Here is a 25,679-nt window from a genome sequence, read left to right as displayed (position 1 = left end):
GTGAGCGGCAGGCGAGTGAGGGAAGCTTCATCTGTATTTACAGCCGCTCCCCATCGCTCGCGTTACTCCCTGAACCGTCTGCCCCATCCCGCCACCATCCGTGGAAACACTGTCTTCCATGAAACCGGTCCCTGGTGCCAAAAAGGTTGGGGACCGCTGCTTTAAAAAGAATACATACGTTTGGCTACTGTGGGTGGATGCTGTATGGTCAAGTAATGCACATTCCTCAGGGGTAAGTATTTTCTTTGCTCATTTGGGCATCTAGAAATAAAGAGATGATAAATACTGGGGAAAAAATCAGTTCTGTTTTACGAAAAAGCATTGGAAAACAATACGGAAACTAGAAAATGGTGATCATTTTTATAACCAAAGAGCACTGTTTGAAAATCCTAAACATGGGTACTATCTTATATCATAGTTGGATATAAATATTTTCTGATGAGCTTTTCCTGTGCTAGAAACGCGTGGAAAAACAAGTCCTTGATTCAGCTTTTCAGGTCTCATCACTACTTCCTGGTGCTTAAAGACAAATGCTGATCCTTGTGTTGATTGGCAATTAGTAATTCATCCCTTAGATCAATGTGTTTAAAATTGGCTACACGAGGTGGATTTTCAAAGTAACACAGAGGGATTTAATCCCTTGATTCCCATTACTTGAGTCAGAGCTGTGAGTCTAAATCCCCTTGTAGCCGACCCCAAATTCACCCCCTGCTGCCTCAAGAGTGCCAATTAAATAAAATAAAAACCAAAACCGTGGTCAGATGTAATTCGTTTGAGAACAGAGTTTTATCATTTTCCTCATGCCAAGCAAACAAATGGACCCGTCTGATGACATATACAGAAGAATTCGGTTTGGACAAAGAGAACACAAATCTCAAGTCTGAACATTTCTTGTGCTGTCAGGAAGTTGTAATATTGAAAAACTGTGCTCTTCTGGGAATGGGAAGACAAGGAAATAAAACTCTGGCTCCAATTTGTTGGAAATGCAGTTTATGTTGTTGTTTTCTATTTTTTTTTCACTTTCATTAAAAAAAAAAAAGTCTTTCAAGACTCCACTTGATCCAGGTTTCATTGAAAATGGCTTACTTCTTAAAAATAGGATTCTGATGGGAACAGACTTCTGCTGAGTAGTAGGCAAAACTGCATAAGGGAAAGACAGCTCTTGAAAGACTATTGGGCGTTTCTTAGCCCAAACCACCTCTGAAAGAGTATTAAGCTCAGTGGTCTCTGGAGCAAGCAAAGCCAAGGACCCCGGCCAGGTCATCTTTGGGATGAGGCGGTCTCCATGGTGACCGGAGCTAGGGTTCTGCTGTCGTATTTGAATCTAAGGATATAGGCTGGGTAAAGTGAAGTAACTGTTTTGTTTCTGTGGCTGTTTCTGCTTCTTTGTTTAGTTTAGTTTGGGGAGAAGGGGAATGAAAAAGGAGGGAGAGAAGAGTAAAAAAATGAGGTTAACAAAAAACCCTCCCACATCGGGGGGGGGATACATCACGGAAAGCCACTGGTCTAATATGTCTATCTTCGTTAGTTCAAAATTCTCTCATTTCACTCAACCAAATATTGCCAGCATTATTCTACCATGTTGGTTAGAGTTGGAAAAACCAGGTAGACACAAGTCAGGGAGTTAACTTCTGTCATTATGGAATGATGAGTCAAACAGTGTCCCAGGGCTACTGGTTGGACAGGCATCAGTAAAGTCATCAAAACAAACACCTCAAGCTTCCTATGCAGTGTTTTCTGGGACAATGGGGGTGTGTTCTCACCCATGCGTGTGCGTTTGTATTCTCACACATGCATGTGCGTGTGTAAATATGCTGGGAAATGGGAAAGACAAATAGTAAACTATACTTACAATAAAGAAAAACATACTTTTTACCCCCATGAAAAATATCAGACTTATTAATGATAATCTGTGGAAGCTCCATTTAAAAATTTTATGAAACAACAAGGTCCATTCTAAAGAGATTATGAAATGGGGACCAGAATGCTTATTTGAATATATTTTTGATTCTGAAGTTTCCTTGTAAAAATATTCACAGAAATTGGTGGACATTTTTTTTTTTTTACATACAACTCGATGCCTCTCATTTATAACATAAATCATTTAATGTAACATTTGCAACCTTAGAAAGGCAGACATAGTTAATCCAAGTCAGTTTATAAATTCCCATTTCACATGGATTAAAAACTGCAGATAAATTAAGTCACAATAATATCCTGTACATGCATTAAGGCTGGTGACTGCTAGAGTGTCTTGGGTATCTACAGACAGGAAATCACACACAGATTACTGGGTCTGAAGAGTGTCTACATCATTTAAAAAAATCTTGCTTTTTTTTTTTTTTTTTTTGGTGATACAGATTTCAACAGTAACTCTGGAAAACTGTGAAAAATGTTATTTAAAAATATATATGTATATACTACTGCACAGTTTCAAAGATGTGGTTCATAAATAAGGTTGGCTGCACTGATTAATCTGATAACAATTACTGCACTTCTGAGGTGATTTGAACACGTAGTGACTTATACTCAATATTAGGCACCAGTCATATCCTTCAGGCGTACTACAGTTTTATGTTAGCTGTATTGTACATATATATTTTTAAACGTATGCATTTATACAAACTGTGTATTATGTATGGGATGTCAGAAATGTACACATCACTGTTATATAATACACACATCATTGTTGCACATACGAGGGTACGTTTTAGTGCAGAAGGCTCATTGCATTGATTCCATGTTTTCAATCTAGTACACAATTTGTCAGCTCTTCAGATTTTTTTTTCCAGTACATTCCTCTTTAGACAGTGGGTCCGAGTTTCCCTTTGTGATTTGAAAGTTTCCAGCAATGTGTTTTAACTGAACCTCTCTTTCCAAGCACAATTCTGCACGTTAGTCTGATCTGTGTCGAATGGTAACAAATCCCACATTTTGATCAGGAATACATTTGGGTTCCTCTCTTTCAAAGATAACTCTAACAATTGTGATCCAGGTCCGTTCAGGTCATGGAGGGATAAGGCCAGTTGAACTTGTACTGAACTTCTGATGAAATAATGTCTTCAAATAGAAAAAAATGATGATAGACATTCTACGTTCAAATGGGAGACTCTCTAGAAGGATATACAGGAAAAGGATGAGCAGTGTTGTCTCTGGGGAATGGGACTGAATACTTCCTACTTTATACTTCTCTGTATTGTTCAAGTTTCTACCATGAGCATGTATTACTTTCATAACCAGAAAACACAAGAAAGATATTTCTACTTTGAACAAAGCTAACTAAAAGAAACCAGCAACGATGAGAAGATGCTTCCTTATCAAAAGCATCAATGCCAAAGCAAGGAAAAACCACTGCCACCACTGCCCCCGACATGCTCTACCAATGAAACAAAAGACACTGAGAATGGCGTGCTGTGACGGCCCCCAAATGACCAGCTTCACGTTTTGCTGGAAACGCGGCTCACCGAGCGCTGATGTGGTGCTGCTTGCACAACTGGCCAGAGGTCACCTGTGTGTTTAAATGGGTTTCACAGGTGAGCACATAACATGAACACCACCACGAGGCCTGAGACTTGAAAGGTGGGGAAGACCAGAAAAGCACCCCAGGGATGCACCATGGACCCTGGGGGCCATCCCTTTTTGTGAGAGTCTGAACATTTCATCAGAATTCAGCAGGAGTGAGTACAACTAAGCCTCAGGCTTCCAGAAAAAAAAAAAAAAAAAAAAATTCAAAATGTCTTAAGTGAGACTCCAGTGGGATTGGGAACTCTAGCAACAATTAGTGAAAGGAATGTCAGAAGCACCTCAGTTGAATAAATGTAAAAAAGAAGTACTGTTAATATTTCCGGACGCTTGAAGGCCAACGCCAAATGCAAATTGCGCAAAGCCTTCACTTGTTCATTTAAATGAATTTCAAATCACCAAAGCTACTCAATCATTTGTAAGGTTTTAAATCAGTGCTTAGAGCTAGGGGATGACAGCAATCTTATTTCCCACCTACAGATCAGGCTGACAAAGACATTAACATTGCAACCAAACCAATAAGACCATCAGTATCTGTTATAAACGTTTTGTGTTCCCATAACCTTGAGAAATGGATTGTTCCACATATCACATCACCTTTCTCAGGCCGTCTTGGGACAATTTTGTCAAGTGAGAGGCCTCAAGGTCATTGTTTTTGTTTTTAAAGTATAGGAAGTATATCCTCTTTTCCAGGAGTTTTTCTTTTTTTTTTTTTTAACCAATATTTTTATATCCAAATATATTTAAGAAGATCAAATCTAGGGTATGACGAGAGACAATAAAAGAAATAAATTTCAGACAAAAACTGTAAACAAAGATGTCAAAAAAACTAAAATGTAAACTTAATTAAAAAAAAAAAGAAAGAAAAGAATCAAGGGCGAGCCGGAAACATACCAGACTGGTCGTTGCTACCCCAGACAGGACTGCGATCCTTGCAGGAATAACTTATTCTGTAGCAGCTTGCTAATCAAAGCCTGAAACACATCGCCCAGATCAAAACGCATTCAAGGCCCGCAGTGGCACTTTCCCCAAGAGTGAGAGGATTCGATAGAATCATGATAGCAAATAGTTTTTGGCCTGAGAAGCAACAGATACAGACCCAAGTGAACGGACATCCTAGGTAATGTCCTCATCTGGCCAAGACAACTGGTAAGAAAGCTATCATGGAAAGAAAACACTTGAAAAATATCGGCCGACAGACACCACGTGGCTCCACAGCCCCTGGGTCACAGTGGCAGGAAGAAGAAACACATGTGCCGGGCGGGCTCCTGGCGTGTGCAGGAGATTTCAATTACTCACTGAGCCCCCGCAAAGCAGTTGTTGCTGCTTTCATGTTGGTGAATTTTCAAAGACACTGAAGTTTTACCAAATCTCAGTGTCACGGTCATACTATTTTGCGGGGCAGGGCAGGGAAGGCCTGTGGGAGTCAATTCACTTGCTTTCTAACACGTTTAGTTGACAGTAAAGTTGGCTGGAAGGGGCAGGTACTAGACAAAAGGCAGGGTATTTGGTAACATGCAATCTAGTAAACGTCCACAAAAATAACTGACTTATTTTCATTATTCAATTACCCATGAATACACACAGTCAAAAAAATAATAACTGGGGGAGAGTATATTAATATTGAAAGTAATCAAAAGTATAAGAACTAAGATGATCTTAAGTGGCAGTCAAAAAGCTTTTGGTGTGCTGTATTGCACCTGGTTCACTAACCCATGAGATTTTCGTTGAATGTTCTAAGAAGTCATGGTTTAGCTTTGAACTAGAAAGTGTGTGTGTGTGTGTGTATGTGTATGTATGTGTGTGTGTGTGTGTGTGTGTGTGTGTAAGCGTGTTTTCTCTAATCAGAAACGTCTGATCACTTTGTCTAGCCTGGGATTATGGAAACTAGACAAAGGAAACGTGTTCTAAAGAGCTGTGTATCTCACACACTTACACAGGCAGCTTTTCTACACCCACACATACAAACACACATGCCCTGGGAGAAAAGACCATTGTTCGATGCTGAGAAAATATTCACCGCCGTTTGAGAAATGCTGTGGCTGGGAACTTCAGGAGCACAGTGTCCAGAAATGTTGAGCCGTCCGTGAAGACAAGAGTGCCCTCCAGCCCGAAGGCGGGGCCCCTATGTCAGGTGGGTGCTGTTCCGCAGCCAGTGCAGGCCCTGCTGGGAGTACTGGACCAGGTGCTCCATGCTGCTGTGCAGGGTGACTGGCCCCATGAGCAGGTCCAGGTCATTGAAGAATTCTAGGGGACAGAGAGGGTCGTTAGAGGGACACACACTTGGTCCTCTTTATAAATCAAGCCTTCTCTGTCCCATCACTTGACATGAGCTCAACCTAACAAAATAAAGCCCCCGAGAGCTCACCTATATCCCAATAATCCCTCAACTGGCGACTTCTAATTCAAACGAGTGACATTTACAATCTTGAATTTAATGGATGCTGTGTGTTTTACATGTCATTTTTTCACTGTTCTGTAAGTACACTGATTTTAATAGATTTAACTCTTCATGTTTAAAATATATACATGTATATAGACAGAGAGGAAAAATATGTATGTATTTTACTGAAATAATTCTGAATAAACAAAGGAAACATGGCATGGCAAAACCAAACTAAACCAAACCAAACCCAAATGAATGGCATTTATTTAGCCAAAGAGCAAAGAAAATGTACTTCCTCAGGCTGCATTCTCCTTGTGCAGTAATGCGTCCCACCCTGAACTTGGCCTGCAGCTCTGTCATCCCCTTACACTGTCCTCAGCTGTGCTATGTGCTGAGCCCCTGTCGGGGGAGGGTGGGAGTCCGATGGAGGAGGCTCCAGGCTCCTGGAGACAAATCAGAGACGGGTTCTCCTTTCTTTTTTTTGTTTTAAATTTTATATTTATTTATTTGGCTGCACCGTGCGGCACGCGGGATCTTAGTTCCCCGACCAGGGATTAAACCCGTGCCCCCTACAGTGGAAGCACGGAGTCTTAACTGCTGGACCGCCAGGGAGGTCCCTCTTTTTTTTTTTTGGAGCATCCAGCTTGTTTAAATTGTCTTTTATTTTTATTTTACTGAAGTATAGTTGATTTACAACGTCGTGTTAGTTTCAGGATTCAGTTATACATATTCAGTTATACATCTATTCTTTTTCAGGTTCTTTCCCCTTATAGGTTATTACAAAGCGTTGAGTACAGTTAGTTCCCTGTGCTATACTGTAGGCCCTTGTTCACAGATGGGTTCTGAAACACCTCTACTGAGGTCACCTTCTAGCCCTTGGACATTCTCTGGGTTTGTCCTTTCCTTAAACATTTATTACTGCCAAGGCACTACACTAGGTGTAGGAGGGCAGAGGCAGGGGGTACACCGAGATGAAGAATGTGTAGGCTCTGCCGTCGCAGAGATCACGGTTTGGTGGCTCATAGACACGAATCAATTCATGTGGCTGCCAGGCTGCCCTAACTGGACCACTGAACAGCACTCCTTGAAAGTAAGAAGCTGGGAGTATTCTTTCAAAGGTGCTCTTGTACGTGCTGAATGAGGTCCTGCTGGGCAGGCTCCGAGAAGGGCCGGGAGGACAGCGTGGCAGGAGGTCAGGAGGAGAACAGGGGAGGAGAGGCAGGTCTGGGGAAGCCGTGCGGACTTTGCACTCGATGTGCAGCTCTGCTGAGGGACGGCTGGCAGCAGCTGGCAGTGCCATCTGGAGCCTGGCCTGCTCAGGCTCTCCCAAACTGGCCGTGGACATTTGTACATTTGTCCCTTCTGTTTCATCCACTTGTGACACATCCACCCCACTCCATCTCAGCCACTCAACTACTGTTTGCTTTTCAAAACCCTGTTCCGTGCCAGCTCCTTTGGTGAGCCTGCTGGCCTCAGCCCCTGGCACTGACCTCCTTGGCACCCCACTGGATTTTCAGGGTGCCTCACCGCCGTACTACTGTTATGTCCTGTCTGGTTTCATTATCAATTTCACGTACCCAGGCCTATCTGTGCCACTGGTTCCTCATCTCATCATGGACATCCCGATCTTAGCCTCAGAGGCACATGTTACCATGGGAACAAAATTTGCATTTAATGGCTTAACAGTGAGCTCAGATTTACATTCTCACCCAGCACTGGAGAAAGAGTAGTAAATTGGTATAATCTTATGGGAGAAAGTTAATAATATACCAATACATATCTTAAAAGAATCTATACCTGTTGACCTCCACATTCTACTTCTACAACTCCCTCCTATGACAGGAATCAGAAATACGAACAACGACTGACATGAGGATACTTATCGTAACGTTATTTGTAACAGTGGGAAAAAACTGGAAGTAACACAAATGTCCAACAACAGGGGAATGGTTTGAGAAATCATGATACTTATGATTGCATACCTCTATTTTGAAAGTATTATAGAGTCATCATAAAAGGCGTTCCTGAATGAGTTAGTGACATGAGAAAATGCCTGATATAATGTAAAATGAAGAAAAGACAGGATGTAAAACTGTATATATACTATGATCTTATTTTGGTAAAAATCATGCATATTTGGAGAAAATGAGAAGCAATTTCAAAAGGTTTTTTTTTTTTCAATAGAATGTTAATAGTAGGTGTTCCTTAGTGACAAGATTACGGGTGATCAAAAAATTTTTTTCTCTACAGTTTTTTTGTACTTTACAAATTTAGCCACGGTAAACATGCATTCCTTTTGTAATCAGTAAAAACAAACATTATTTAAAAAGAAATACAGCTTACCCATCAAACACATTTCTTTTCAGTTGTGAGCAGCTATCACTTCAATGGCTAGCAACATTCATACTTATCAGTTAATTAACTCATCCAGTGTTTCAGATCCCCAACTGTGCTCTAGGCACTATGCAGGTCTTAGGAATACAGAGTTGAATAAAATGTAATCCCTACCTTTAAGGAGCTCACTGTCTGAAGGAAAAAAAACATGTGTGTGTGTTTATCTATATAATTTGTGTCTGTATCATTGGTACCTATATCATCTCTATCTCCATCTCTATCTCTGATCTTTCCCACAGTATAGACAGCTTCTACTACTTCTTCTTCGCCTGCTGATGCCCAAGGATCAGGGTGTCCCCCTGAGCTGTGGCTGAACTACGCACACGCTCCCCAGAGGCACACACACCTCTGTTCTCCTTGGCCAGGTTGTCCGCCATCTCCCAGTAGTCATAGCTGTGGAGAATGCTGTTGGTGATGCTGACGTGGTTGGCTGCCATCTGGTGGATGCGCTGTGGGATGCTGACGATGGTTGATGGGGACAGGGCGTTCCCATTGGAGAGGCTCCCCTGAGATCCCACGGAGCTGGTGGGGGAGGGGTTGGGAGACATGGGGGATGGGGTGCCAGTGCTCCTGGAAGGGGAGAGCATAGGAAAACGGGTGGAGAGGTTGGTAGGGCAGCCCCTCAGGGCACTGTAAGCAGAGGAGCACCTTACCCAGCGTCATGCAACACCTCATTTATCACCTTCACCTTGGAAAAATGAACTTACTTTCCACTGGCCCCCCATGGAGATGGGGCTTGGGCAGCTTTAGATGAATTCTGCAGGAAAATAAAAACATTGACAGTGAGTACCATCTGCTTGAGTTTAAACAGCCCACAACAACGTGTTCTCAGGTGACCGCTGAGAGAAGTAATGGCTGACGTTGTAGATAAAATGCAGATTCACAGAAACTGGATCTGGGGAGTTTTTAATTACCAGGCTATTGGCTTCCTCTCTGGAAGATAGTGGGAGGCAGCTGCCCCCTCCCACTGACACAGTGAGAATGTCTTATTTTTAAACATAGGGCATATTTGCAGAAATCGTTGACATATATTTAATGCCTGAAAATATATGAGACATCAACTGTTACCATTTTTTTTTTTTTTTTTTGCGGTACGCGGGCCTCTCACTGCTGTGGCCTCTCCCGTTGCGGAGCACAGGCTCCGGACGCGCAGGCTCAGCGGCCATGACTCACGGGCCCAGCTGCTCTGTGGCATGTGGGATCTTCCCGGACCGGGGCACGAACCCGTGTCCCCTGCATCGGCAGGTGGACTCTCAACCACTGCGCCACCAGGGAAGCCCAACTGTTACCATCTTAACTTACGAAGCTTAAAAGTATTTCTCTTAAACAAAGTTGCTCTTGAATGTTTCTAAAAGAACAGATTAAAATGTATTTCCTTAACAACAGTGAATTCAAAAATTCTGATTTATTTAAAATTCTGATATAGGATATGTTGCATGAGCCAGTTGTTTGCATCAGGCATTTAAAAGACATTTGTGCCTTTGGCAAGGAAAGCTTCTAAATGTACAGATAGATTTCCTCCCTGAGAGCCCAATAATGCTTTCTTGGACATAAGTCTATGAGACTGTTAAGGAGAGAATGGACTTTACAATATTGAATTTTCCCTTCCAGAGACAAGAAAATAGCCTCAGCCTGGTTCCCCAGAGACAAAGTGTTTCTTTTGGTTAAAAAGAACTTTATGAAGTGGTGACTGATTTTTAGTTTTTAGTGGAGGTGTCATCAAAATGGTAAGAAATGGCCTTACATGTGGGAATTTGGCAAAATCACCTTCAGGCCTCTTCCCCTACCACTAAAGTCCTGTGACTATAAGAAAAACATGGGTGGGGACAAAGGCCTTTTATTCAGAGCCAGCTGTACTGAGAAAACTCATTTTTTATGGACCAGTTATCACTGTTTCCTAAAGGTTTCATAATCTCTGAACTTTAAGTAGTATTTAAATAGCCTTTGATTTAGGGTATCTACCAATACCTTCTGGGGGAAGCTCTGATATTTAATTTGTATTCTCTATTCGTTCTGTACAGTTTCATGGACTGCCTACAGACATTAAGAACATCTTGGATCCCTTAATAGTTCTGCTGTAACCTCTGTGGCTTACAGAGTTCAGATTCCTTCTCTAGTCAAGCGTTTTGCTTGACTGTAATAACTCTCTTTAGTATTAGCTCTTAGATTCTAAATTTTTGAAAACTACTTATCTTGACCTTAGGCACCCAAAGTAAAGGGAAAGGCTTAGTGTCAGTACTTGTCATTATGACTGACGACCGTCAACGGACCAAGACAGTGGCTTAGCTCCTGGTCACTGCATGCATGACCAGGAAGGAGACAGTATGCTGGGTGGACATCGCCCACGGAATGCCCAGCACAGCCGGCTCATCAGAGATCATCTCCAAGAAGTGGAGGTTGGGGATTAAAGATCGAAAATGATGGTTGTGTATCTGACAAACAGCCGGTGGAGGTAGAAATGGCGTAATTTCTTGTTTCTACGGTCAAATGGGCAGTGAAGAGGCCCAGAAATCTCAGATGAATTATTCACAACAGTACATCAGAGGTTTTCTGGTCTTTTTTTCCCCCTTTTTTTCATTCTCCCAGTGAAAATGACTTCATTCCCTGAGATAGGTAAAAGTTAGCACGGTTTGCAATTCTATCGTTATACGTGCACATGGCTACTGTTCTAGTGTCTCTGGGTTCTAACAAGTCATTTCTTACCATTTAAAATAACACCTTTATGAAAAATTATATTAGCTACTGGAGATAGCTAAGAGGAAGTTCTAAGGAATTACTTCTCAGAGGAAGAAGCTCTAAGTGAACATGAGCAATTTATGTTAGCTATAAAGACGGATTTGCTAGGACACTGGGATAGGTAACGGGATCTTCTTTCTTTAGAGGCTATAAAAATACTTGGACACAGGTAGAGGGATAAGTTAGATGGGCTCTCAAGGCCATCCTCTGAGCCCTGAACACGAGTATGTCATAAATGGGGTTCGTGTGGATATCAGCTCCTGTATTATCCCCAAAGCAATGGATTCTACCTTGAAAATGTCCTTGACAGGGAGACAACTGGGTACAACATGTTGCCTGTTAGCCAGACAGTACCTTGAAATAGTCGATAAGTGCTTTTGAATACTTTACAGCGTGATCCCTTTTGAGTCGAAACATCCGCCAGTACAGGAGAGCCAGGCATCGGTAACTGCAGCAGAAAAAGAGGAATAGCCCCCGAAAGTATGAGTGGGCCCTGGGCTAACAAGACTTAAAAACAATCTTGCTGTTCCAGGTGCACTCAAGGTCTATAACACGGTAGGCATATGACCTTCCTACCTGTTCAATGTAACTCAAAATTCCAAGGAGTTACTCCACAAGTATGTCACTTCATATAAAGAAATATGAATAAAAGAAGAATATATATAACTAAAGAATATAAATATGAAGACAGAAAGCAGCTTTACTGCTTCTTTGTTGGGACTGAGGGGCTTGTCATTTTCTTCTTCCACCACTAGGAGACAGTCTCTCTCCATGAGAGGAGGGAGGAGGCTCTAGCACACAGCTCTCACTGCTTGCTGGGTGTATTTCAGGGCACAACTACCTTATTCTGATTTGCCTTGACACCCTGGACTTCCGGCAGCGGCTTTGCTAAAAGAATAGCCAGCCCTTCCACCTGTTTTTATTCCCTTCACTACCACTGTACTGGACTATAATTAGTTCAAATAAAGTAACGGATATGAATGTATTTTATAAAAACCATACTGGGAGTAGTCACTATTTTATGTTACGGTTTATATATTTGTTATTTACATACTAGTATTCTATTTTATATAATATTAACGAATCATTGTTAATTTATTAATCCTAATAAGGAGCTTAAAGTTTGAAAAGAGCACAGAAAGCATTTCCTGTGCCACACCCACTTTTTTAAAAAACATCTTTATTGGAGTATAATTGCTTTACAATGTTCTGTTAGTTTCTGCTGTACAACAAAGTGAATCAGCTATACTTATACTTATATCCCCATATCTCCACCCTCTTGCGTCTCCCTCCCACCCTCCCTATCCCACCCCTCTAGGTGGTCACAAAGCACCGAGCTGATCTCCCTGTGCTATGCGGCTGCTTCCCACTAGCTATCTACCTTACTACGTTTGGTAGCGTATATATGTCCACGCCTCTCTCTCACTCCGTCCCAGCTGCCCCTTCCCCCTCCCCGTGTCCTCACCGTATCCACTTCTCCTTGGTGCTTTCCACTCCTAATCATTTGCTAACTCAGATCCGGTGCTGACATACTAGAACACCAACATACCAAATACAGCTTAACAGTCTCTTACATTTTCTTTTTCAATTTAAACTTTTCAGTTTATTTTAATACAAGTTTTAAAGGTTACTTTCCATTTACAGCTATTACAAAATATTGGCTGTATTCCCTGTGTTGTACAATACACCCTTGACCAAGAGTCTCTTCTTAGCGCACCAAACTCCAGAGGACGTGATGTTGCAAAACTAGTGTTTTCTCTTTTGTGTATGTTGCTGTTGTTGCTGTTATATTATTTTGAGATTCGATTCTCCAACTTGCAGATCAGGTTCTAGAGTGGAGTATGAAGCATCAGAGAAAAAGACACTTTGGCTTCCCATCACAGGAGGAACCAACAGAGAGGTGTCCTGTGATTTGAGGGAGTACTAAGGAGATGTCGAGGGGAAAATTATTATTATAATCATTATAATTGTCATCATTATAGAAAAAAAACCTATTACGTGTTGATTAACATTGAAATATTGCTTTTATTATCAAAGTGGAATGAACTGCTCCTCAGTTTAATGTGTTGAGAACTTGAATACATCATCTTGATTCAGTTCTACTAATCCCACAGGTCAAGAGACAGATGAATTATCTTGATTGCCTCCAAAATGTTAAACACAAGAGATTACATTTGGCGCAATTCACATTCAAGTGATTAAAACACAGACTTACCTGATTTTAAGACACACACACACACACACACACAGAAAAATGGGTCCTTGTGTCATGGACCTGTTGGTTTTCAATCACTGTGAATTCACCTCATGCCTAGGACGGCAGGGTGCAGGCTCTCCCTGGCCACCATGAGAACTGCCTTTGGTTTGGTGTGTCAGAAGCGCTAGGAAACCATCGTGCATTTCAGCACCTGGTTTGCCAGTGAAGATGTACAAGGCTGGGGAGGCTATTTTAATCTGATGTGGGGCACTTACCATAATGCAGCCAGCTGTTTATCCTCTGGTGTGGCATTGGGGCCTGAGTGGGTTTTTAGTCTCATAGCATACCTTAAAAAAAAAGGAAAGAAAAACAAAAAATTAAAGCTTTCTTATTAACAACAGAACATCTTCTAGGATGGAAGTTCTCTCTGCCCAACACTTAGTTTTTCATAGTGCTTGCTGACAGTTCTTTCCTAGAAGCCAGCTGAGGCTGCCCCATTTTCTCCAAGCATGACATGATTGTGATGACTAGAACAAAATGGCTTTTATGACCATCCAGCAGCTTTCTGCCCTTTAACAATACAAGTCCAAACGCTACAGATGATCAAGAGTGGTATCAGTTCAAGCATTATCCACGTATATGGTGACACATCCATTTTTACAAATTCTGATTTATGGCTGAGCGGCTGACAAGATGGGAGCAAAGGTCAATCCTTCCAGGCCAATCTCCAAAAAAATGTTTATTCCTTGTACTCAGATGACTGCTTGGATTTATTCCTTTTTTATTGTTATGGAACTCTTACTTTGACAGTAGTATAACTGTCCTGGATGCATTAACTAGTAGATTTTATGAACTTTATTCAATCTCACTTATTTCTCTGAACCAGAGGTCTATGGCTGTTCCTTTCTCCAATAATATACCAAGTTACTTGCAGACTCTTGGAGAGAGCTGAGGCAGTATATGGAATGGTCAGGGAGACCTGGGTTCAAGTCCTTACAGTTGTGAGAGCTTAGACAAATTAACGGCTTTAAGCCTCCATTTCCTTATTTATAAAGTAAGATGAGTACTGTGGATCCCATAGCATTGCTGTAAGGATTAAGTGAGATAGTGTTTGTAAAGTTCTTGGCATAGCGGGCTGGCTTATTGCAAATTGCTCAAGAAATGATACTGTTATTACACTATCTCCACAGCATGCAGACTTGTAGTGGTTTTTTTTTTTTTAATTTATTTATTTTTGGCTGTGTTGGGTCTTCGTTGCAGTGCGTGGGCTTCTCGTCGCGGTGGCTTCTCTTGCTGCGGAGCACGGGCTCTAGGCGTGCGGGCTTCAGTAGTTGTGGCACGTGGGCTCAGTAGTTATGGCTCGCAGGTCTAGAGCGCAGGCTCAGTAGTCGTGGCACACGGGCTTAGTTGCTCTGCTGCATGTGGGATCTTCCCAGACCAGGGCTTGAAGCTGTGTCTCCTGCATTGGCAGGTGGATTCTTAATTACCACGCCACCAGGGAAGTCCCTTGTAGTGTTTCTGAGTGTATCTCTTTGCTTAGTTTTCATAGTGGTTTCTCCGGGTATTACAAGATACATATGTGACTCATCACAATTTATTGGTATCAATATTTTCTACTTTGCTTGAAGAGTTGAAACCTTACTTCCATGTCACTGCTTTTAAATAACATTGTCTTGAGCATCACATGGTGGTATAATTTTTGTTTCAATCATCAACTATGATTTATAAAACTCATGAGGAGGATACTTTATTGCATGTACCCATAGTTCTGCTCTTATGTTGTTTTTCCTTCCCTCCTGTTGGTCCAAGATTCCTTCTTTTGTCACTTCCTTTCTGTTTGAGAAACTTCCTTTAGCCAACCTTTAAAGGTAGGTCTGTTAGAAACAAAGTCTTTTCGTTTTCCTTAGTCTGAGAATGTTTTTATTTCCTCTTTATTCCTGAAGAATGAAGTCTCACTGAATCTAGAGTTCACAGTTTGACAGTTTTTTTCTTTCAGCATTTAAAAAATGTTGTGCCACTCCCTTCTGGCTTCCATGGTTTCAGATAAGAAGTCAGCTGTTATCTGAATTGGTGTCCCCCTGTGGGTAATGTGTCATTCCTCTCTCATTGCTTTCAGGATTTTTTCTTTTCCTTTGTTTTTAGTTTTCAGAAATGTAGTTTTGATGTGTCTTGGCATGCCTTGCTTTGGCTGTTTATGCTGTTTGGGTTTTTCTCCACTTCTTGAACCTGTAGGTTTATGTCTTTTGCCAAATTTAGCAAGTTTCAGCCATTACTTCTTCAAAATATCTTTCAGTTCCATTCTCTCCCTCTCCTTCTGGGACTCCAATATTGACATGGAGGTTCTATTGTCATTGTGCTTGAAGCTCTATCCACTTTTTTTTTTTTTTCAGTCCGTTTTCTCTCTGTTGCTCCGATTGGGGGGTAAATTCTATTTTCTGTTCTCAAGTTCGTTGATTCTATCCTCTGTCATCTCTACTCTACTACTGAGCCCCTCCAGTGAGATTTTTATTTGTTATATTTCTCAGTTCTTTAATTTCCATTTGGTTCTTTTTCAAAACAACTTCTATTTCTTTGATGAGACTTTCATTTTTTGTTTGTTTCAAGAGAATTTGTAATTTTTTGTTGAAGCATTTTTATGATGGCTGCTTTAAAATCCTTGTCAGATAATTCCAACATCTGATTCATCCTGGTTATTGGTGTCAACTGATTGTCTTTTCTCATCTCAGTTGTGGTTTTCTTGTTTCTTGGTATGATGAGTGAGTTTCTATTGTATCTTGGACATCTTGGCTATTATGTTAGGAGACACCGGGGTCCTGTTTAAATCTTTTCTTTTAAAAGGAAGTCATCCTGTTTAGGTTTAGCAGGCAAGTCATAACCTACGTCTGTGGGCTGTAGTTCCATTTACAATTTAATTTTCATAGGTTTTGTGGTGCAATTTTGATCTGTGGTGGCAGGGTTCCACCCGCCAGTGTCTCCCAGTCACTTGGCGTCCTTTGGTGGAGAAAGGAATTCTCTTGCCTACTGGGACAAAGAACACATCCTAAGCTGGGTACCTGTGGCACGATCCTCCTTGGGGGTGCTCCCAGCTCCCGAGTGTCTCTCAGTGGGGGAGGGGAGTCTCAAACCTGGTGGGCAACATGCAGATTCAAGTGGTATATTAATGCTGTCTTCTAACTCAGATAAGAAAAACTCTTTTTTATCTTAGTTTTTGGAGTAGCTTAAGGGATTCTATTCAATCATCTAGAAAATGCATTGTGTTTTCCACCCACGCAAGGTCCCACGGGTGTGCATATCAGCACCTCCAGTTTATTTGACATCAGGCTTTTATCATTGTTTGGATTCGTTTGTTTGTTTTTTAAAGTCTGAATGCCTTTAGGCAGGCTATGCAGTTCACCAGAGGCCCTGTGACTCGCTTATTTGTTCATTCCTCAAATATTCACTGAGTACATACTATGTTCTAAGATCTTTTCCAGGGGTTATAACCACATACACGAACAGATCAAACAAAAACCAAAAACATCCCTCTGTTTGAGGCACTCACATTCTAGAACACATTATGGCTTTGTGCCTGTCCACTTCCACCCATATTCTTCCATGCCTGCCTGTGGGCATCTGAGTCTGTGCCTTATTCTGAGGAAGAAATGTGAGAATCTAGGATCTCTTAAAGTAATTTTAAGCTTTTTTTTTTTTACTATGGCAATTTCTTTTCTTCACTGCCCAAAATGCTGTACCATGTAAGAAAACGGTATGAAGGAATGACCAATACATTGGTGTAATAGAAATATTTTATTTATTTTATTTATTTATTTATTTATTTATTTTGTGTGTTGTTTTTTTTTTTTTTTTTTTTGCGGTACGCGGGCCTCTCACTGTTGTGGCCTCTCCCGTTGCGGAGCACAGGCTCCGGACGCGCAGGCCCAGCGGCCACGGCTCACGGGCCCAGCCACTCCGTGGTGTGTGGGATCTTCCCGGACTGGGGCACGAACCCGTGTCCCCTGCATCGGCAGGCGGACTCTCAACCACTGCGCCACCAGGGAAGCCCAATAGAAATATTTTAATAAGAAAAATGGTTGGAGAGTGTTAACTTTCAAAACATTCTTGAGAAGTACTTTTTGAAGATGATGTGTTCTTGATACTGGGATGACAAAGTCAAAGGCTGTCATCCTTTCCTACTTCCTGAAAGAGAACAGTGTAAAATACCAAGGAGCAAACCTGGGCCAATGCATACCAAGAAGGTTAAATTGAGGATGACTAGAAATCTTCCATCTGCAATGGTGAGACATGGTAAACCACATTTACTCTTAGGTTGCCTAGAATTCCAGAATTAGAAAAGTCTCTTAAAGTTAGTTTTGGTAAGGTTTATTTCACATAATGGGTATTAGACATTATCCCAAGCAGTTGAACCAGCTAAAGACATAAAACATATGATGAAGGTTCCCAGTAGTGTTAATGGATGACATTCCCTTAATGGTTCATTAAAGAGACATTAAGGATGTGCCTTTCCATGTTGCCATCGTGGAAGACAAAGAGTCTCCCACCCAAGTCCTTGCTGTGCCCCAGTCAGAAAACCTGCTTCTGCGCATACCACAGGTCTTAACCCAGGCCGGGGGATGGCGCTCACGTCCAAGTCTTAGACCAGGACAACGCCAGCACCTCTTCAGATGGTCTCCTAGGATGGACTTCCTTTCCTAAAATCCCCTTGAATCTTCTTTCCTTTCATTAAATACTCCTGAATCATTTACTGATGAAGTTAGGATTTAGATTATATGAATCTGGATCAGGTTAAAAAAAAAAAAAAAAGCAGTATGGAGATGTAGTGAATTCAGATTCTGCCACTTCCCAGCTGGGTGAAGTAGACATCTCACATCTCCCTCAGATTCAGCTTCCTTTCTGCAGCCAGTGGGGTTAGAGGAGCTGCCGCCACCCCCCGGCACTCACACAGAGAGCAAAGGAGGCAGCCTCTGCAGAAATGTCTTGCAAGATTGTCCACTCTTATTTGGGGGATGAACACTGGCTCTTGGTAGCTGACAGTGCAGGCTGACATTCTTTTCTGTGTCCACAGCACTTATATACATTCTTCCCTCCACCCCCAACCCCTGCCCCCAAGCAAGAAAATGCAGCGCTTACCTGATGAGCTCAACTGTTTCTGAATACATTGTATAAGGAGATTTGGATTCCATTGGGCCCTGCTCCATTGCATTTCCACACTCAATGAATGACAAGGCTGCTTCAGCATAGTTCAGAGCCTTTCCAAACTTTTCCACCTGATCGAGAGAGTTAATACAGTGTCTTCCTTAGGAATAGTTTTTCAAACAGCATTGTCACATAATCTATACACTTTGAGAAACCTGACTTTGAAGTTCCAAACTCCTGTGAATGGAGCTGAGAGAAGAGAGAAATAGGGTAATACCTTCTCTAGGTATTTTCGCAAATTGCTACTGGTTTAGGGTAAGCGAGTACATGGTTATACAGAATTATACCAAATCCACAACTGCCAATCAGAATTGTGCAGAACTTCACGGTTGCTTTAATTTCTGTTGCCCTCTTTCCAACTCCTAATGGTTTGTCAACTTTGCTCCTTGGTCCTCACTGCTGTGCTAAATATATATCTACGTTCATAGGCCTGACTCCATGCAATAGTTTTCACACTTTTGGGGTATACTCTCACTTTGATGGTTTAAGGCCTTCCTTATTATCTTTTACACTATTTGTGACATTTACATCTCCACGCCTTCCTTTAAGTATGTATTTTTTAGTGGTTTCGTTAGCAGTTAGAACGTCACCCTAAGCGTGAGGGTGAGGAGAGAAAGGGAGAGGAGGTAGAGCTCAAGGCATGATTTCAGCTTGAAGGACACAACGTTGAAAATTAATTTAAAAAAGACCTTTTGGGATTATAGGAGGTCCCTAAATTTATGTTAATCTTTACCCATATCAGTGAGGATAACCAAGAATCAGCTTTACGTTCTTAGGTTCTCATAAATCTAAACGTACACATCAGGTTCATGCATGGTTCCATGCATTCTTCCTCTCGGTGGATCATGACACATTCTAGATTTGAATTGCATCATCTCCGCAGTTTTCAAACATTCCTTCATCAATCAAAACAGAATTACACAGATACTCTTAACTACTGATCTAAGTCTTCCCTCTTAAAAAACCTCTCATTATTCATGACACCTCAGGAAAGGGAAATGTAGAGCAGAATTCTCCTGCATTAGCAAGTCAAAATTTTAAACAGCTTATAACCCTAAGAGGCTATAGAGCAATATTTCTTGGCAGTGCTTTCAGATTAAGGAAGTCATTTCTTTCAATAAGTATTTGCTAAAGCACCTGATTCTGTGTGGTCTGTACTTGACACACAAAAGCTCCTTCCAGGAACATATATTTGGAGAGAAAAAATGTGCACTCACGAGATAGCTCAAAGTGCAAGGTAGTCTGTGATTAACTAACCGAATGCAAAGCAAGGAGTCCAATGCCAAAGAGAGGGCAGGAAGGGAGCAAGTGATGGGGCTACAGGGAGGCTGGGGAGGAAACTGGGAAGGAACAGTATGATCTGGCTGAATTTGGGGAGGACACTGAAGGTGTGGGTGTGCGTGAGAGTGTGAGTGTGAGGCTCTGCAGGTGCAAAGACCTGCCAGCTGGCACGAGTCAGGTGTGCTTAGAGGCAGCAGGGGGCCAACATGGCTGGAGCAGAGTATCGCTGGGAAAGGCCAGGTTGGGCAAGATGACACTGACTGAGGAAGCCTGGTAAACACTGGATGATTCAGGCAGGAAATTTCATTCTGCTTTAAAATTCAATGTGACCATGCATCGGTTCCTTCGGGTGACCAGAACTCTCCATCAGACTGCGTGACTGTGATGACAGAAACTCTACCTCCTATTTCCCTTCTGTATTTTCTGACACCCTGTGGTTATTTCTCTGTACACCAGTGGACCTAGGCAGTTAGCTTCATATAAATGCATGCTTGGTGGGCAAAATCAGTAGCGTTGGGAGGCGGGGTACAGTTACGGCTTAGGCATCTTCAACCCTGGAATAATACTCTGAAGGTCATTTGAAATGCCATATTCACCTCCAGCGCCCTGATTTCACTTATGAGCACTGGAGGGGAGCAGAACTAGAATTACTAGATAGGAGAGACTCCCTTTGGATGAGATCTTCTGACAGAACAACATATGATTTCTTTTAGAAAAAACCAGAAGTGTTTTTCTTTTAGAAAAAACTTTTCTTTTAGAAAAAACCAGAACTCTTGCCTGAAGGCTTTAAGCTTTCTCAAATAAATTATCCAAGTCAGAAAAGTTACTCTCTGAAAACATCAAATCCTACAACTTCAGGGTCTTATGTGCAGTGAAATAGTTTCTGGATTGTCCAGATTCATAGGAAAAATTCATTCTGGCAGGTACATATGAAGAACACAAGTCTTTTTGAAAAGGGATTTGATCCTGGGACCAAGCCATGTGTTGGCCAGGCTAACAAGGGAGAAATATGCAAACTTGGGTGTTTTCTTTTTAAGGAAAAAAACTATTACCACCCACTGACTCCACTGCCTCTGGTTCCTATTCAAACGTTAGGTCTAAACTGAAATATTAGTTTATCCAGGGCTTCCTCCCAGTCAGACATTATTGGTTGAGGTCATAATTTATTGGGCGATGAGCACTGGATTACATAAACATTTTTGCCTTTAACAGACCCAGCCATCCTTGTAATAGATTTTATAATGACCCTAGCTATGTTGCCCCAGTGATGAAGCTGTGGTACAAACGTCATTTGGAGGAAAGGATCTGGAGAGAAAAGGTCTTACCATTGCATCTGCTTTATGCTTCATTCGCTTAGCTTCTTGCATAAAATAATCTGCACTGCGTGGCCTACGAGGAGAGGGTGATATGAAACGTCATTACTGTGCAAGTGCAAGATCTTTGGAAGATATTCTTTCCTTTGCTCACACTTGAAGCACAATTTCAAGACCCTTCTTAAGACGGAATCAAGTATTTTCCTTTCCTTTTGCATTTCCAAACTACTATAGCCTATATGTAAAAGACTACTATTGTATTTCTCTTAAGTTAGCAATCCAAAACACACTCAATATATGCAAATAAATACATACATTTACAGTGATTTTTAACACGGATCCCCAGTACCTAATTTGCAAATCAGATTTTTTATTGCACGGTTAAGAAAACAAGTGCAAAATCTTATTTCACAGGTTATTTACACAAAACAATCCCTTTTAAATGTAAGGATGGCAAAGGTATCTCATAGTAATTGTGTGGATATGTACAGGTGAGTATATTTCTGTACCCTTATGAAAATCAGTGTTGTTTGTATGCATAAATGGTACCCACAGTTGCTTGTATCTCTACATCTAATTATTTTAAAGCTTTGCAATGAAAAACGAAAAGAGGTGCTGCTGTATGATTACATTCCAGTTGTAATAAAGTTAATTGTCAAATGATGTCTTCCTTGTCACAGTGCAAACATGGCATGTATTCTCTCTAGTTCTGATTAACTGGCTGGTAAACATGCACACCAGACATGCGCATTATTAAAACAATAACCCTGGCCAGCGCCGACTCTGCCGGGAGGTGAAGGGAATTCATCCAGAGATGGATGTGAGTGTGTGACATGACCCCAAGTTACACTAAAGCACTCATCAGACAGTAACTTTAAATGCTTCATTGGACAGATTTTTTTAAATCTACATACTCTAGGTACCATCAGCATAAACTTGTTTTGCATTATGGGTCTTTATATATTCAGTAAACTTGACCTATTCATGTACACACACCATAAGCCAGGACCCCCTGAATGGGAGATAAGATGTAAGTAGCAATATTAATCATGAACTGTTTAACCTATTTAAGGCACTTATTTTGAACTACCTTCTTTCGGCTAAGGCGTCTTTTCCCCAATGCAGTATTAGGGAGTCAGAGCGTCCTTTTATCCTAAGGGGTCAAAAGGCTTAGAAAAATCACACATACCATGTCAATGACATTACCATCCAAAACTATAATCCTCAGTTGAATGGTTTTAATCAATCAATCAAACAAATAAACAAACCAGGATCAAAGCAAATACTTAATTTTGAGTCACAAATCACAGAGGCAAGAAAAAGACCTTGGTTTTCTGTCTCTTCTTCCGCATAAAATATTGTCAGTACTGTGGTAACATGCTGGGAATTTTTAACTTTTCCAACAAAGAAATGAGGAACGTGGCTGCAGGATTTCCCTAATGTGCATAATGAAACTCTGTTTCTCGATCATGAGCCCTTCACCATTTTTCCTGCCATGCAGGCCTGGACTCTTTCATTCATCATGATGGGTCTTCGTTGGTGGGTAAGGCCTGAGGTTTCCTTCAAAGGAAGGCCCTGCTCTGACCGGCTCTTCCTGTTCTAGTTTATTTCCTCAACGTTCACGCTTCTTCCATTTGAATGGCGTTTTAGTTGACTTTCACGATGGTTTATTCTTCTCTGTCCACATATTGACCTTTGAACACATACTGGCTATCTGTGGGGTCTTTGATGCCGACTGTGGCAATTTACATTATTTTTGTTCTTGTTTTTTGTTCTTTAATGGACTGACTTAATTTTTCTGAGCAGTTGTAGGCTCCAAGCAAAATGAAGTGGAAAGTACGAAAAGTTCCTGTGTACCTCGTGCTTCTGCATGTGCACAACCTCCCTCACTACCAACATCCCCACCAGAGCAGCACATTTGTTACAATCGATAAACCGAAACTGACATATCATCATCACCGAAAGTCCACAGTTTACATTTGGGTTCACTCTTGGCGTTGCACATTCTGTGAGTTCTGAGAAGTGTATAATGACACGTATCCACCGTTATAGTATCACACAGAAGAGTTTCATGCCTTAAAAATCCTCTGCAATATCTTTCGTTTGTCCTTTTGCTGAATGCTCCGAAGCAGAAGACCAGACCTACCTCTGCCCAAACCCAGATCTGACTCCTGAGCTTCAGATGGGGTCCTGGAGCCTATTTGTTCAGGACAAGAGTTCAGGCATCTCCATCCATCTCTCCCCCGGTTATCAAATGCTATGAATGCTCCCTCGTAAACATCCCTTTCTTTCCCCAATGACCATATCCACCAAGTCTAGGCTTTCAGCACCTCTCCTGGCCTCTAGTTTCACACCCACCCAATCTATGCTGAGCTTTAAGCCTTGACCAATGTTTGTAAAACGTGGCTTTCATTATATCACCATCCTACTCACAGACCTAAAATCCATCTCCAGGGCCTATGAATTCCAGTCGCAGTTCAGGTCTCCAATCATCCTGCCTAACCCTCTAACCGCACCACTTACTCACCACGTCCCTCAGCCACAGCCAGAGAGGTGTCCTCACTGTCTGGCTGACGTGCCACGGCTGCCTTAGAAGCTCTGCTCACCCTTTCCGTCCTTCCTGGAACACTCACCTCTCTGCTCGTTCATTAAGTGCTTTGATGAGCCAGATGTTACCTGTCCCGCAAATTCTTAGGCCATAAGGCCTTCTCGGTAATTTTGGTCCACGATCAGCTATGTCTTTCCTGATCTCAGATACCACCTCTTGTTTACACTTCACTTCCAGGCATTTAATTACCTTCTGCTGTCCTGGGCTACAGTCACTGCATGTATGCAACTTTGCAGCTGGACCGTTTTCAGCGGGGGCCCTGTTGTAGACCTCTTTGATCTTCCCCACCTTGTAGTTTTAGGTACATGGTAGAAGAGAAATGAACACCCCCCCCCCCACTTGCATTCATATTTTGAGTTTCAAAGAGAGAGAGGTGGGGTGCAGCCTCGAAGGCAATAAGCCAGAGAACATCTCCATGGCAACCTGAAATTCTCCACATCATTATCTGTCCCACACTCCAGTAGAGGAATTTGGTCGTTTTTCTCTTGCCCTGTTTTTTGTAGACCTCGTCACTAACGGATCATCATTTTTTCAAATGCATTTCGTTCTCACGAACGAATTACTTTGGTAATAAGCAAAGGCATCTGTTAGCCTTCTTAGTTACCCCTGGGGTGGCAGTGCCACTTAATTCCTAATACGGGTACCTTAATCCATGCTGTTTTTATCAGCAGCATGTAGGTGTATCCTTTAAACCTGAGATGGAGGCTGAGTCACGAACTCTCACAATGGTGTAGGTGGATAAGTAGCACATCTATTTTCTGACTACATCACAGCAGCTACAACATTAACCTGAGATGCTGAAGAAATGTGCTATCAGGGCCTGTTTAGGATCACATAAGAATTCTCATCTTTGCATCTAATGGAGGGCTTATTACACTGAGTCACTGAAGATTGCTTGATGATTGGCCCATTTGTTTTCCTTTCAGGTGATTTCTAGAGCCACACTCCTAGATCAGATCATTATAAAGGCAACGGGATGATGGGATGTCACCCAGATTGTCCGGCAAGGCAGTGGACACGTGCTGTCATGAAGGCATCACTCCGACGGTGACTTTCAAGTCAGCAGGAAAGTAAAACTGCTGTCACCATTGTGGCAGTTACAAAATATAACACGGCACAGGCACTAAAATGAATCTAACGATCGCAGCGTTCAAACTCATTTTTCATTGAATCTTCTTTCTTTTCTTTCACATGGAAAACTTAGAGTTTTGCTTTTCATTGTGATCATAAGGTTCTTCACATCGTTTCTCACAGCGATGGTATTTGATGATACGTGAGCAACCCTAAGAAAAGTACAGTTCAGCATCATGCATGTAACTAACCGTGTCTCTGGGGCTCTTCAGAAGCTGGGCTTGAGTGATCCAAAAGCCAAAGCCGAGCCACGTGTATCTTTGTTATAAGAGCTCTCGGCAGCAAAAAAAAAAATGGGAGCACTTGATCCAGAGGGAATGTGCCCTCCTCACCTCTCAATGCCCCCACCTACACACGAGCCACCTTAGTTCTAAGCAGCGGCGGGGGCTGAGCTACCCTAAAATTTCTTCTGGCACCAGCGTATTACAGCAACCTCGCTCTTTGTTCTCCTTTGTGGCTGAGATGGAGTTGAACGCTCTCCCACGGAGAGGCTGGCAGGCTGCTTTCTGTGCTTCCTACCTCTGTGAAATGCACCTCCTCAGCAAAACCAGCCTGTTTTGTGAAAACTGGCAGAGATGGCGAACTCAACGTGTCTGAACAAACGGGTTCCTTGGCATAGCAGAAGTGGGGATCATTTTCTTAGGGAAGTTGAAATCCAAATCAGACAACTAGGCAACTGCACACCAAATGAATTCGTCATCTGATAGCCTGTCAGCTTGTCAGTTAATAAGTCCCCGAGGTGTTACTGTGGCCCAAGCTGTGGGGTACTTTCTTTACCAAGAAGAACACGTAAGAAGTGAGGTAATTGTTTTTCACGCACTGAGTAAGTGGATGCTGCTGACGAGGGCACTGCACAGCCAGGGACCCCGGTGCTGCCGTTGGCTTTATGAGTGCTTTCCGAAGGAAGCAGGAAGACTG

The 25,679-nt window shown here is 41.9% G+C and overlaps 1 protein-coding gene across 9 annotated transcripts in view; it reads right to left on the bottom strand.

Moving 5' to 3' along the window:
* Positions 1-1,852: 1,852 nt before the first annotated feature.
* Positions 1,853-25,679, bottom strand: part of AFF3 (ALF transcription elongation factor 3) — a 605,847-nt gene continuing 582,020 nt past the window's right edge. For all 9 annotated transcript variants that reach the window (XM_089922650.1, XM_089922649.1, XM_089922648.1 and 6 more), the window contains 7 exons: positions 21,035-21,098; positions 18,363-18,499; positions 13,511-13,582; positions 11,393-11,486; positions 9,010-9,059; positions 8,649-8,872; positions 1,853-5,769 (listed from right to left, as the gene is read on the bottom strand). In XM_089922650.1, the coding sequence (XP_089778776.1) occupies positions 5,648-5,769; positions 8,649-8,872; positions 9,010-9,059; positions 11,393-11,486; positions 13,511-13,582; positions 18,363-18,499; positions 21,035-21,098 (763 nt within the window). In that variant the 3' untranslated portion in view covers positions 1,853-5,647. The remainder of the gene's footprint in view (positions 5,770-8,648; positions 8,873-9,009; positions 9,060-11,392; positions 11,487-13,510; positions 13,583-18,362; positions 18,500-21,034; positions 21,099-25,679) is intronic.

Source organism: Delphinapterus leucas, chromosome 13 (assembly GCF_059928025.1).
Source record: "Delphinapterus leucas isolate spDelLeu-1000000601 "Yukka" chromosome 13, BTC_Dleu_Yukka2, whole genome shotgun sequence".
NCBI lineage: Eukaryota > Metazoa > Chordata > Mammalia > Artiodactyla > Monodontidae > Delphinapterus > Delphinapterus leucas.
This window is presented reverse-complemented; position numbering and strand designations above follow the sequence as displayed.